The sequence below is a fragment of the Podarcis filfolensis genome (assembly GCF_964270895.1).
Source record: "Podarcis filfolensis genome assembly, chromosome: 6".
In the NCBI taxonomy this organism is placed as follows: domain Eukaryota; kingdom Metazoa; phylum Chordata; class Lepidosauria; order Squamata; family Lacertidae; genus Podarcis; species Podarcis filfolensis.
The window spans coordinates 68,687,362-68,700,804 of record NC_139609.1 but is presented as its reverse complement, the minus strand read 5'-3'; the positions used below and the strand labels follow the sequence as shown (position 1 = coordinate 68,700,804).

The following is a 13,443-nucleotide window of genomic DNA, read 5'->3' as shown; positions in this document are numbered from 1 at the left end:
TTTGTCTCCAACCCCTGCTATGCATGGCACAGCACATTTTATTGACATCTAATGTTTTTCATATTGTGGATTTCCCCCAGCTTACACTTTTTGAGCAAACATCTCTACTTCTGGGAGATTTATGACACTTCTGAGGCACCATAGTGAAAATGAGGAGTCTATACCTTCTTGGCTTTGATCTAGCCACTTTTGAAGCTCTTCAGCTTTGGCACTGACGCGGTCTCTTTCTGCTTCCTTTTCACTGAGGTCTTGCTTCAGCTTTTCTGAATTCTTTCTCATCTCATCCTGCAAGAAAAGCAAGGAGTACAATGTATGCTATGCATGTCCAATGAAGAGAACAGTAAAATAAGGAGAAAGACCAGGGACCCCCAAAGACTATGAACAAAAACCCCTTTTCAGGGCCAAACTATATGTCACACAGAGTTCTGTATAAGGTATACTGTAAACCTTTTCTTTGCCAACTAGTTTTTATCTCAAAAACTGCCCCATTTGAACCACTTTTCCTTTTGTAGAAAAAGGTAGAGGTTCCAAAATCTTTTTCTCCGGTGAGAAGAATTTTTGAGATGAAAACTGCCTACTAAGAAAAACACTGTTCTGCCTCCCCACCCACCAAATTTCTACTCTAGGCTACAGGGTCTACCAACTACTTTTCTTAAAAAATTAAACATAAAAAGCATCAGGGGAAAGTTACATAAAACTGTGTATCATATAGTTTGGCCCCCAGTAGCATCTTAGGGCCAAGTCAGCAGTAAAAAGTTGTGTAAAACTTGGAATTTTCTCCATCTGAAACCCTGGAGAGCTCCTGATAGTCATTGTAAACAATACTGATCTGGATAGACCTATGGTCTGACTCCGCATATGACAGCTTCCTATGTTCCTAAAATTATCTTCTCTCCACAGCAAATGGCACTACAGCAAAATCCCAATACATTGAGGCCTAGGCATTTGCCTTAGTTGCTTTAGAAGACAGTCTTTGTTGGACACAGTTTTGTCACTTTGATAGGAAAATGCATTGTGAGTTCCTGCATATCCAGCTGTTAACTAGTTGTGCTAAAAAAAGTAAAGTTTATCGAAAAGACAAATGTTAGCTGAATCATGGAGCAACAAGTTTTGCTAAGCTCAGAATTTTTTAGTAGAAGCAGCAGTGGAAAATTCAGATGGACAGAACCAACTATAATATTTTTAAGGCATATATTTATCTCCATTCCTAGTGAGCCACATAGAACCATTAGTATGACAGAGAACAGATATGGCATATATTATTGTATTAAGCAAGCTGGAGTTTCATTTGCTAAACACAACAAGCGAAAAAGTAAATTCAATACAATGGTACATCCTGGTAATTATTACTATAGTGCTTAATGCAGCCTTGGTAACCTAGTGTTCTCCATATGTTTTGGATGACAACCATCAGCTGGTTGAGACTGATGGGAGTTGTAACCAAAACATCTGGAGAGCACCAGATTGACCAAGGCTGACTTAATGTATACTAGGCACTACATGGAGGATTAATAGTAAGGCTGAAACTACATGCTTTTTTTATTTTAATCCATGGGAAATGTATTTATGTTTCAAAAGTTTACTATATCCTTTTAAGCTTGGATGCCAAGAAAGGACAGTGATATGATGATTTTTTTTTAAGAAAGTGAAACAATTACCCGCTCTAGGCGTGTCTGCCAGAGTTCTTGCCGCAGGTCCTGAATAGCTTCTGCCACTCTCTCCACTGTAAGCTCAGCTGAAAGGTCCTTCAGCTGAGATAAAGACAGTCCCGTTCCATTATCCTGTTCTGAAGAAATAAACCTCCTCTGTAACAGCGTCTAGCTGAAGGGTTGTTCGGCAAGATATAGAAAATTCTAGGATTATTTTTCACCGAAGGCAGAACTAGATGTTGCAAGAGATATGGAGCTGCTGCTACTGCCCATTTTTTCTTGTAATGCAAGAACTCTTCAGTGCAAGATAAGGGTGGGGAGATGGAAGAGATGCACGACATAGTACCAATAATGTATGACACTGCATATTCCAAGAAAAAGATAGCAAAAAGACACAGAGGATTCCTATTTGCTGCATATTTGTAGTGTCCCCGAGCACACTTCTGGGGTGGGGAGATCCACATGACCTTGTGCTTGAATTGTATGCATTCCAGTCCATCTGCCCCCTACCCTGCCACCTTTGTTAAAGCAGTTTCTGCATAACTTGGAAGAATATAAGTATTACTGTTAAGTCCAGTATAAATGCGAAAACTCTGAAGATGCGGCTGTTTCAGAGCAAAGCTATTCCATTTTTGAATGTAGTTTCTGACACATCATATGGCATTTATTGAGGTGAGCTCTATAGCCACTTCTGCCTGGTTCCAGTTTGGCACATCTGAACCATTTTATTTCCAGAACAGCCACATCTGTTGCTTTTACTTTGAAAGGAAGGAGAAAGAGATGACAATTCTGCTGTGCATAAGCTGGCCTTGTTGACAAGGTGCAAGTCCCATCCAGTTATTCTTTTAAAAAAGCCCAACTCTGCAGGGGCAGCAAGAGAGATGTACTACGAAACGTATGGGCAATTGTACAACTGCATGACAAACATTTCCTGTGGCTGGACAATTACAAAAATCAGACCCTGCTTCATACTTTCTGTGCATGCTCAGTGTAATAGTGGGCAAGAATCACCAAGAAGAAGAGAGGCACTTTCAGATATGCACCACCTACTGATGCAGATGGAATACCATAGGTGTAAAAACAAAAAATTTGGAAAGGTGGGGATGATGCCACGCTACCCTGTATTCTGACAAAAGTGGAATGAGAAGGGAAAGAAATCAGCAGAGGGGTTCCATGTGGAAGTACCCACAAAGCAACAGCTTCATAGCTCTTGAAAAGTTTGACCTCACAGGGTAACCATCATACCCAGTGCATTATCTACACAGCCCACAAGATGTCAGTGCTGTCACACAAACAAGAATCCAAGGTATCACTGTAATTTGTAGCTAGGCCCAAGACTTGTCACTATGACTTATTTTCAGCAGTATTCCACAGAAAAATGATAGTGTTGCCATCCCATCTAATCTACACACCTTGGCCAGTCTCCACCACCCCAATCTTCTGTGTCTGATTCAAATCTCAGGACACAGTTGACACTCCTCCGTTATTTGATGGTTCTTAACTGTTTGGCACAGTTGAGTTTTCCTTCTACACAAAACCTTGTACCATCCCTACAAGGAAGTGGCCTCAAGACTTTTGGTGCTATCAGTCAGCTCTACCTCGAACAGCAGCCTGTTCTTTCCTCTGGGCTATCCCAACTAATCTCAGGAAAGATCAATTCCATCCTGTATACCTGAGAAAGCCAATGGCAGGGGCTGCTTAAATAAGCAATTTATACCACTGCTATTGAAAGGAGCAAGGTGTCACTCACTATCTTAGCTTTAGGCAAAGATGGCAACATTAGGGCATTTTGCCACTCCTTAGCAAATCCATTTGAAGTTGAATCAACGTGAAAGGGTGTGCCATTTCAAGACATCATATTAGAAAATAAGTAAGCACCAAAGCACACACAAAAAGGTACCTTCCCCTATTGAAGAGTTCTGGCTCTGTCACATGTTCAACAATTTACTTGCAAAGGACATAATACTAGTCGACTTATTAGACTCACCTCTTGCACTGAACAATGAGCTTCGAATAGCTTTGTCTCCTCTCCCTCCATGCTCCAGCTTTGTCTCGGGGCTTTTGCACAGCATGTACTGCAGAACCGAGTGTAGCTTAGTCAAGTGAGACTGTGCCTCCCAGCGGGCAGAACAAGCACGCTGACATTCCGATGCCAATGCCACTGCCCGACTCTCCGTGCTGCTCAGGCTCAGGCGTAGCTGAGATACTTCACCTTCCAGCATTTTCACGGAATCCTTCAAAGACTGCTCACTAGCACGGGACTCTTCCAGGTTCCGGGCAAGCTGCTCCTTATGAGCTACCAAGGCAGCCTCCTTCTCTAGCACAATTTCCTTGAGGGATTGTATCTGGGGGAAAGCAACACAGCTTGCAATGATTTTGGAATGGTGGATTGGAATGCAAAGAAGTTAGCACCGGGTGAATAATCAACCAAACAAAGAAGAGAAGCTGGATATAATTTGCATAGAAAGGAGATAAGGATATAATTCGCTTGTGAAAAGGACCAGGTATTGATACACACACACACACACACACACACACGTATATTTGGAAGCCAGTGTGTTATGGAAAAGAAGCCATGTTTGGGAGGGGGGGCTGTATAACAGAAGCACCATGTGAAGCAGATGGGGACTGGCAGTAGGGCAGAAAAATAAAAAGCAGTATTGCACCCTGTATTGAGTTTTTTTTCAGGTAATACCTGTCTAGTGAGCTCCTGCTCTTCTCGGCTATGCTCAGCAAGCAGCTGCTCTGCTTGCTGTAGTGCAGTATTCAATTTGGTGACTTCACCCTGGTGAGCACTATCACTGTCTTGCAGTCTCTTGAGCCTGAGTTCCTTCTCCTCCAAGGATGCAGCCAAACTGAAACCGGGAAAAAAGCAGGACTTCTATTACAGATTGAAAAAAAACAACAACCCTATGCAAGCAAGTACAAGACTTGGCTTTTCACCTTGGTTCTCTTCCATGACACACTTATGAAAGACTTGGCTATGGCAAACAAACAGTGTGCCAACATATGTGCACAAGACCCTGAAATTATGCAAAAATAAACAAATGACAATCTCAAGTGCAGACTATATATCTTGTATATATAATTTCTATGTAACTGGACAAAAAGGGGAATTTAAGTGAAAAGGAGGCATTCCAGTTACACACTTCATAAATGGGGTGGGGAGCTGGGGCATAGTGTTGGAGGAGGGGCTGGGGGCAATGGCCCTGGGTGCATTTTTCTGGGGGGTGCTGCTCACACCACCCTGTCAGCCCTGCACTCCTTTGTGAGGCTGGGGTATGATTCAGTAGGCAAATCATTCAGATCAGATCCCAGCATCGCAAAGCAGCTCAGAGCTGGCAGGGCGGTGTGAGAAGGACACAACCGCCGTGCACTATTTGATCCCAGCCAAGGCTGGGATTTTAGGAGGACCCCTTTTTGCTAAAAGTTCCAGATCAGGCAATCTGAAGTAGACAATTAATGCCCTGTATTTCTCCAAGAGAAGCTTTGAAAAGTGCAGTTTCTGAAAAATTATGTATACAGTGGTACCTCGGGTTAAGTACTTAATTTGTTCCAGAGGTCCGTACTTAACCTGAAACTGTTCTTAACCTGAAGCAACACTTTAGCTAATGGGGCCTCCTGCTGCCACCGCGCCACCGGAGCACGATTTCTGTTCTCATCCTGAAGCAAAGTTCTTAACCTGAGGGAATATTTCTGGGTTAGCGGAGTCTGTAACCTGAAGCATATGTAACCCTTTGGTGTCTCCGCTATGCGTGTGTGACAGGGAAACTGTTGAATCTCTTTCACATATAATGTTCAACTGTCCCCTACATAGCATAGCCAGGGCTAAATTCCTGGGTCCTGCTTTACTGCGCTTGGTTGGCAGGCCTGTTGAGTCACACGCCGCACTGCTTTTGCAGGATACAGATCCTTCTGTAACTCTGCAGGTGGCGAGATTTCTGAATGCGGTTATCTCACACTCAAAAACCACCAAAAAACAACAACAACATCAAAACTAATCGGACTGTTAGGATGAGAGTGCATGTCGGAGTTCTTCTTCAGTTTTCCTTTTCTGTGATCCGTCCCTTGGAGCTCTCCTGACCCCAAGCTGTCACTTGGCTCTGCTCAATGACCCACCCTTGCATCGTGGTGTTCACCTTCTGTTGTCGGATATATCTGTTTTTATGTCCCTGTGTTTTTATGTTTGTACATATTTTATGGGCTAATAGCCGTAAATAAATTGTAAATTACTCATATGTAACCTGTGGAGGTGAGATAGCTATATGAGACAATTAGTCCAGCCACAAATTATGAAAGTTGGGCTCACCTGGTGTGTTTCTGCTCCAAAGCATGCAATGCTACTTTAAGATCTGAATTCTGACGTTCAACTTCCTCCCACTGAGTCCGTTCTTTCTTCATCTTCTGTAGAGCAGTGCTCTGCTGTTCCATCTCCTTCTGCTTTGCCTGCAGCTCCTTGGTCCGACATTGCAACTCCTCTTGCTGGGTATGGAGAAGGGCCTGCAAATCTGAATTCTGATGTTCAACTTTCTCTTTCCAACCCTGCAACTCTAAATAACGTTGTTCTGCCTCCTCCCAACGGTTTTGACGCACCGCACTCTCATGTTCCGCTTCCTCCTGCTGTCTCTGGAGCACAGCCTTCAGCTGTGCATTCTGACGTTCTACCTCCTCTTTTTGGTGCCGCAGCTCTATGTTCTGATTTTGCAGTTGCTTATTTTGACATTTTGCCTCCTCCCACTGCCTCTGGAGTGCAGAATGTTGCTCTGAACTCTGGCGCTTTGCCTCCTCCCACTGGCTCTGCTCCCTTTCCAGGGCCTGAACTGTGGCACGTTGGTGCTCAATTTCTTCCTGCTTGCTTTGCAGCTCTCTGTTCAGATGCTGTTCTTCCTCCCATTGACTTTGCAGCATATTATGCAGTTCTGTGTTTCTGTGCTCCATCTCTTCTTTCTGATTCTGCAACTCCATGTTTTGATGTTCTCTCTCTTCTCGAAGTTTTCTTTCTGCTTCCATCATCTTCTGGAGGTGTGCAACTTCCAATGCTTTCTGTCTGGACAACTCTTGTATGTCACGTAAATGCTGCTGAGCCTCCTGGCTAATCAAATGGCAAGAATCTTTTTCTGTCAGTAGTTGTGACTGCAACTCTTGTACCTAGAAATAGACAGGAGAACAGCAAAGATGCAGCAGTTACAGTATCCACTTATTTTAGTACACATGAGGAGATAATATAGATACAAGCATCTTATTTCAAGAAAGAGTTTCATGTCAATTCAAACATCCACTTTAACAGAATGCAGTTTTTTATTTGCTTCATAAACCAAGCCAGACTTTTTTATAAGCATGATAGAGACATTGCCCCATTTGAGTAACATGCAAGAACTCTGGTGAAACAGAATACATTTTTAGCATGCCTATGACTTCTTATACAGAACCAAACATATGGCTTTTCTTGGAGTATTGCATCAAAAATTTTCCAAAACTGTTTCAAATAATGGCTTTTTGGTTTCCCTAGTACTTCAAGTAATTTTCCACGATGGTTTGGGAAAGGTTCCCATAACTTAGTTTTACCCCACAAAGAGATTTCCATTTCTACTTGTTGAAGCAGCTTGTGAAAAACCACACATTTGGCACTGAACGAAGTGCTTAGCACATAGTTTTAAGTAAAATCACCTGACTTTGCAAAGAGTCTCGTTGTTTACAGAGAAAGTTGACTTCTTCTTTGAGAGACTTGAGCTCCTCCTTGTACTTCTTTTCTAGTGCTTCTATAGTACTTTGGGCCTCCTTCAGCTTAGCTTCCAAATCTTGCAAAGTATCCTGCACTCCCCACCCAGCCAAAAAAGTTGAGTTATTTTCCAAGGTTCAGGTTTGGTCAAATTAGAGAACTATTTTATAATGTGCAATTATAATACATGTACAGCAACTGCTGCACAAGATAAAATGATTTACATCTCACAACAGTCAGGCCACAAATCTTGTGGGATGAAGACTTAGTACTTCAGTCAAAAATCAATAAATGACAATAAGATGAACAATTATGAAACAGACATAAAATGCAAATTTCAATATAGCATATTAACAATCATAGCAAGTATCTAGGGGAAATGTAGGGCATAATTAAGGATTATACTCTACAAAGAGAAATGGGGTTCATGAGGAGCATGCAATGAAAGATAAAATCTTTGCACTGGCATCAAAATGAACTCTAAAAAAAGAAGAAGGTGGCAGCTTTTGGATATAACTTACTCAAATTATATTGGAAAAATGGAGGGCAGAACAAGAAAAAGCTGCAAGTAGCTTCACTGGGTAAACTTTTGTGTAAGGATTTCATATATGCCTTTGTTACCAAATGTAAGCCAAAATTTGATAGGTGCTAATAAGATGCAATTTTGCATTAGAATTAGAACCCATCTTCTTGCTTTTGGTTCTATCACACGTCACAACTTTGGAAAAATGCAGGAACTGTCTGAACCTTAATTAACAGACATTCAACAAGCAGTTCTTCAAAAATGAAGCGACTGAATTATCAAATGTGGTTCGGTTGGGCAAGAGTTCTGAAATCAGTCATGTGCACATAATCCTAGGAAAACCTTTCATACACCATGTAATTGGTCCAAACTATCCATTTATTGAGCCAACTTTCTATCATGTTAATATACTTTATTTCATATTTGCTCCATAGCTTTCTGCTGGATTCTTGGTAGATTTCATAAGCTTTTCTGCTCTGGTCTACTCCTACCTGCTCCCTCTCTTTATTCTTCTTTATTTCCTGATGGAGATGATCTAGCTGCTGGCAAGTACTAGTGAGTTCCTGTTTTGTTTGGAGGTGAAACTCTTGTAATGATTTCTTCTCATTCTCTTTTTCTAGCAGCACCTAGATATTAGCAAGCAGAGAATTTAAAACATTCCAGATGAACTCCTAACTGATCAAAAGATTGGAGCAGGTCCCCTGGGAGGAAAGATTACAGAAAATGGGGGCTTTTTAGTTAGAGAAAAGGTGAATAATGAGGACATGAAATAGATGCATAAAATTATGCATGGTGCAGTATAAGTGGATAGAGAAAAGCTTTTCTCCTTCTCACATAATACCTAAAATACATCATTTCTCATACAACACCTAAGCAATCCTCATATAATACCTTTAGGCATGGACATAGCTAAGGGGAGCAGTTGCCTCCCCCTAACAAGTAAATCAATAAAAAATACTTAACTATCTGAGGTTATCCCCCAACATAAAGCCTGCCTCCCCAACATAAAACCTGACCACGCCCATGCTTTTAGGATACCTAAAAGATTGTCTCACCCTTTATATACAAAATCCAATCATGCTCTGCGGGAGACAGCCTCCTGCAGATACCATTCTATCACAAGGTCCCAAAAGAGAAAGGCAGGAGTGGGGGGATGTCTCTAGGTCAAAAGCACCTGTCAAACTTTACCTCTTGCTTGGCATTTTCAGCCTTAATGAGCTCGTCTTCCATATGCGTTTTTACAGCAATGACCTCCTGTTGTAGTTCCAGCAGCTTCCTCTCATAGACACTTTCACTCTCTTCCTTTTCCTTGACTATGCGCTCCAACACCTGCTCCAGTTCTAAACGGTGGCGTTCTCGTTCACCTTCCTGGAAGCATTTCAGCCAATTCCAATAAATGACCAAAAAGAAAGGAAAAAACAGTCCCACTTCTAGCCACTGATTTAAGGTAAGGTTTACTTCTTACCTTAGCAGATGCTGTGTATAGTGTTAAGAGTTTTGCTTCTGGGAAGGATATTTATCAAACTTTGCTCTGAGAGTAATAATTATCACCTATGGGTACTAAATGAAGGTTTCCTATTAGTCACTGGCCTATGGAACTGGCAGACTGTTCAACTGGAATGCCAGTCCTCCTTTCTCTGTGCAGCCATGCCAAAAGGACGACTGTTTACAAACAGGATCTGCTTGAGCTCCTAGGGGTTTCAAAGACTGGGAAATTTGGTGCTTGTGGCTGCAGACATCAGCTGCTGTTCTCCTAACCACTGGATGTGGCATAAGCTATGCCGGAGGCACTGTGAGCTCTTCTTGGCAGAATTTTGTGCCTTTTATGTGTGTGTATGAGGTGGGGAACATGGAATGGATTAAGTAATATCATGATTTTTCCAGTTTCCAAATGTTACTTGGTGCTTTCCAAGCCTAGCTAATATGAAAGAGTCATGAGCAACACTGCAATAGATGGGTGTGGAGAGCTGTTAGGGACTTTGTTGCAACAGAATATTTTCTCCATTTTCTGCGGCTGTTATATGTTTGATGTTGAGGCAAGCTAAAATACAAAATAGCTAGGCGCCTGTGCAAAGTTGGATGTAGCAGAAGCCAAATTAGTTGTACTACAAGGTTGCCAGGCACAGATTTTTCCTGAACTGAACGATGCCAGAAGACTAGGAGATTTTGGACTAAAGTAAAAATTATATGCAACAATAATACAAGCACCTCATGAATTTGTTTTATATTGAAAAACACACTAGAAGTAAACAACAACAACAAAGAGTAAAGATTTGGAGCAACATTTTAGACATGACATATCATGCAACTGGAGGCACAAATGCACACTCACAACTACTCCAGATCCATTTAACAAGGCAGCATACTATTATAGCCATAACACTAACTACGATGTAGTGGATAGTATAAGGAAGCTACCCACCCCTCCCCTCCATTCACTACAACATGGCCTATGTGCATGTCAGGTATTCAGAGCTCTTCAAACACTTTAATAACATGATATCACTAATATTTTATCAGCTAAGGCAGAGAGAGCATCCTGATGCAGATGTATAAGAGAACCACAGTTTAGGGATCAAGACACTGGACCATTATGTGTACAAAACACCTCTCGTCACCTCTGCTAAGGTTTGCTGTAATGGGAAATTCCTGGCAATCTAAGGTAAGATTCTTACTTCTGTGTCCATCAAAACCTGGCTTCCCCACCTTTCCTCCCCCTGCATCTGTCCCACACCAATTCTACTCCAGAGTGTTAGGGGTTCCCCGGAACAGATTTAGAGGGTGCACAGGGAGAGGAGAGGGGGGAGCACTTGATTGTGCACAGAGATATCCTTGAGCTGACAAACAATTCACCTTAGCACTATGCTGAAAACAACCCATCCGAAGCAAGGTAGTTTAAAAGACTAATAGTTTAATTAGTACAAGGCATAACAGTTGAATGGAAAAGTAAGTCTTGGTAATCATCTGGTATTTTGAGCCACTTTATTAATTCTATCTTCTGCTCAATTTCCCACCCCCCCCCCAAAAAAAAATTTATATCATGAATTAAAGAGGTGACCATATGGTTGCTTACCAACTCTTGACGCAGTGTATTAACTTCCTCCTTATGTACAATTTGACAGTGGTCAAGCATTTCTTGGTACTTCTGCTCGGCCTGCAAGAGCTGTTGTGCTTTTTCTTCCTTTTCTTGCTTAAATTTTGACTTTTCAGCTTCCAGTTCAGTGCAAAGGCATCTCACCTCTCCTGTAAGAATAAACAAAGAGCAGGAGTCAGACATGAAGGGAGGATGCTCTGTTCATACTACCTTTTGCTGGAAGCCTTTGAAAACATCTTACCTTGTATCACTTCTTTGGCCTGGTTGATTGCCTGGATTTTCATTTCCAGTTGACCCTTGGTAACTTCCAGGTCAGACACCTGCAGCTGAGCTTGAAGGAGGCTTGATTCCAGAAGATCCTTCGTTGATCTACAAATTACATATACAGAATTGGTGTGACATTAATCTCTTGCTCATGACATGATAAATGTAATCCCAGCAAAGCCAGTTTGAGTACCCTGGAAACACTATGAACAAAAGGAGGTCATTCATTTGTAGCAGTGCACCAGTCAGTTAGAGTCTAAATATACAGACAACAAGGACAACAATCACAGGCCATTTGTCATGCTGATACAAGAAACAATGTCTGGAAGAACAGAAATACTATTAAGTGTAAGTTTTGCAGCTTTATGGAAAACAGCCTGTCAAACTGTGTGCAGGATTTCAAACTTGGGCTTGACTTAAACATTTTTCCTGCTGTGCATTTGTTGAATTTCTTTCTGCAGATGTGGAACTATTTCTGCCACATGGTTGAACAGCCAAGACACAAAAAGCTGCATAGTCCTCTGATGGAAAGTCATCTCTCAGAATCCAGAGCTACAATGATGGCATTAAATAATTATTTGAATAGGCAAGGCCCTTCTCGTTGTCAGTCTCTTACCTGTACTCTGCCACTTGCTCTGAAAAACTCCACCTCTCTCGTTCAACAGCCCCTAGTCGTACTTCCAATGCGGCTTTCTCACGCATTAATGATTCCTTTTCTTTGGATGTCTTGGCCAGCACCTCTCCAAGACGACTTGACTCCTGATGTGCATGCTCCAAATCAGTACTAGATGTCTCATGCTGGTGATGAGCCTATGGAGGAGAAAGAAAATCAATTTATAGCACAAGTTAAAGCTCTGTCACATTAAGCAATAATGCACTGTAAGAAGAAATAGATCTATAGCTACTTTTGAAGGATAGAAAATTGTTTTCACAAAAGAGATGGAACTGCCTAACTGCACATTACAAAGAAAAATGGATCTGTTACAGATGGACTGCTATGGAGAAGTTTGATTATCTATACACAGGAGAGAACCAGAGTACAAAATATATAATTGCCTGAAGCCACTGCACTTAATGTTTTACTGTGACACTTCACCGGTGGCCAGATTTTAGAAAGAATGTGTATTGGAAAAGAAGAAAATCTAGATGAGTGTTACAATGGCTGCAAAACATACTTTACCCAGAAACACTTATGGAGCACAAATAAGATTGAAAAGATTGTCTTATGCAAGAATAGTAAAATGAACTTTGTGATGAGCAGCACTAGCTATTGAAAAGATTCCTAGAATCATAGAATTGTAGAGTTGGAATCATCTAGTCCAACCCCCTGCAATGCAGGAATATGCAGCTGTCACATATGGAGATTAAACCTGCAACCTTGGTGTTATCAGCACCACCTTCAAACTAACTGAGCTATTCACTGTTCAAGCAGAATTCCATAATCTAACTGAACCCAACTTCAGAAGCACAACACTGCTGCTGCCCAATGTCCATGCAGGATAACTCAAGTCTGCTGCTAACACTCACCTGGCTCAGCTTCTCACAAGTCTCTTTCTGTTCATCTCTCAGTACTTTTAACTCTTCCTGTAAACTTTCCTGCATTCCCTCAGCCTTGTGTAGCAACTGTTGTAACCGAGTCTTGTCTGCACATAGTTCCTCATTTGTTCTCGCCATCTGGTTGAGCTGTTTCTGTGAAGAGGTCCTTAGTCTTTCCAGGTGATCAACTTTGTCCAAAAGTGCCTGTTTTTCCTGCTCCATCTACATTTAAGGAAATGGAAGCAACTGATAAAAGAGCAGCCTTCAATGGGCATATTCTGGCTTAAAGACCAGAGGTACCCCTTTGTCTGGAAAAGCTATACAACAAACTTCTCCCACAATTGGATGGTAAACGCTCAAGTCATTCACTTCATCAGTATCACAGAAATTTGCAAACAAGGGACAAATTCATTAACCTTGTTTTAAAATGTTTTATAGCTTATAAATCTATCGTTAATTTTTAAACATCAAAATCTTCCAATTTGAAGACTAGATGGGAAAGACTTAAAAGAAATTTATTATGTTTTATGGGAAAGAATGTGAGAAAATATTTCCTTTTTGAGCTAATTCTGCTCGTGTACGAGAAAACATCTTAAAGCTAACCCACAGATGGTACCAGCACTCCACGTTACTAAGTAAAATATGCAAAAATACCTTT

General features: G+C 41.4%; 1 protein-coding gene across 1 annotated transcript in view; it reads right to left on the bottom strand.

The window, feature by feature from the left end:
- CEP250 (centrosomal protein 250) overlaps positions 1 to 13,443 on the bottom strand; it is a 32,788-nt gene that overhangs the window by 7,454 nt on the left and 11,891 nt on the right. The window contains 12 exon segments of the mRNA XM_083617209.1: positions 165 to 285; positions 1,659 to 1,786; positions 3,637 to 3,994; positions 4,345 to 4,504; positions 5,959 to 6,797; positions 7,317 to 7,460; positions 8,383 to 8,517; positions 9,080 to 9,259; positions 10,965 to 11,134; positions 11,227 to 11,354; positions 11,866 to 12,059; positions 12,777 to 13,007. Of these exon segments, the coding sequence (XP_083473335.1) occupies positions 165 to 285; positions 1,659 to 1,786; positions 3,637 to 3,994; positions 4,345 to 4,504; positions 5,959 to 6,797; positions 7,317 to 7,460; positions 8,383 to 8,517; positions 9,080 to 9,259; positions 10,965 to 11,134; positions 11,227 to 11,354; positions 11,866 to 12,059; positions 12,777 to 13,007 (2,788 nt within the window).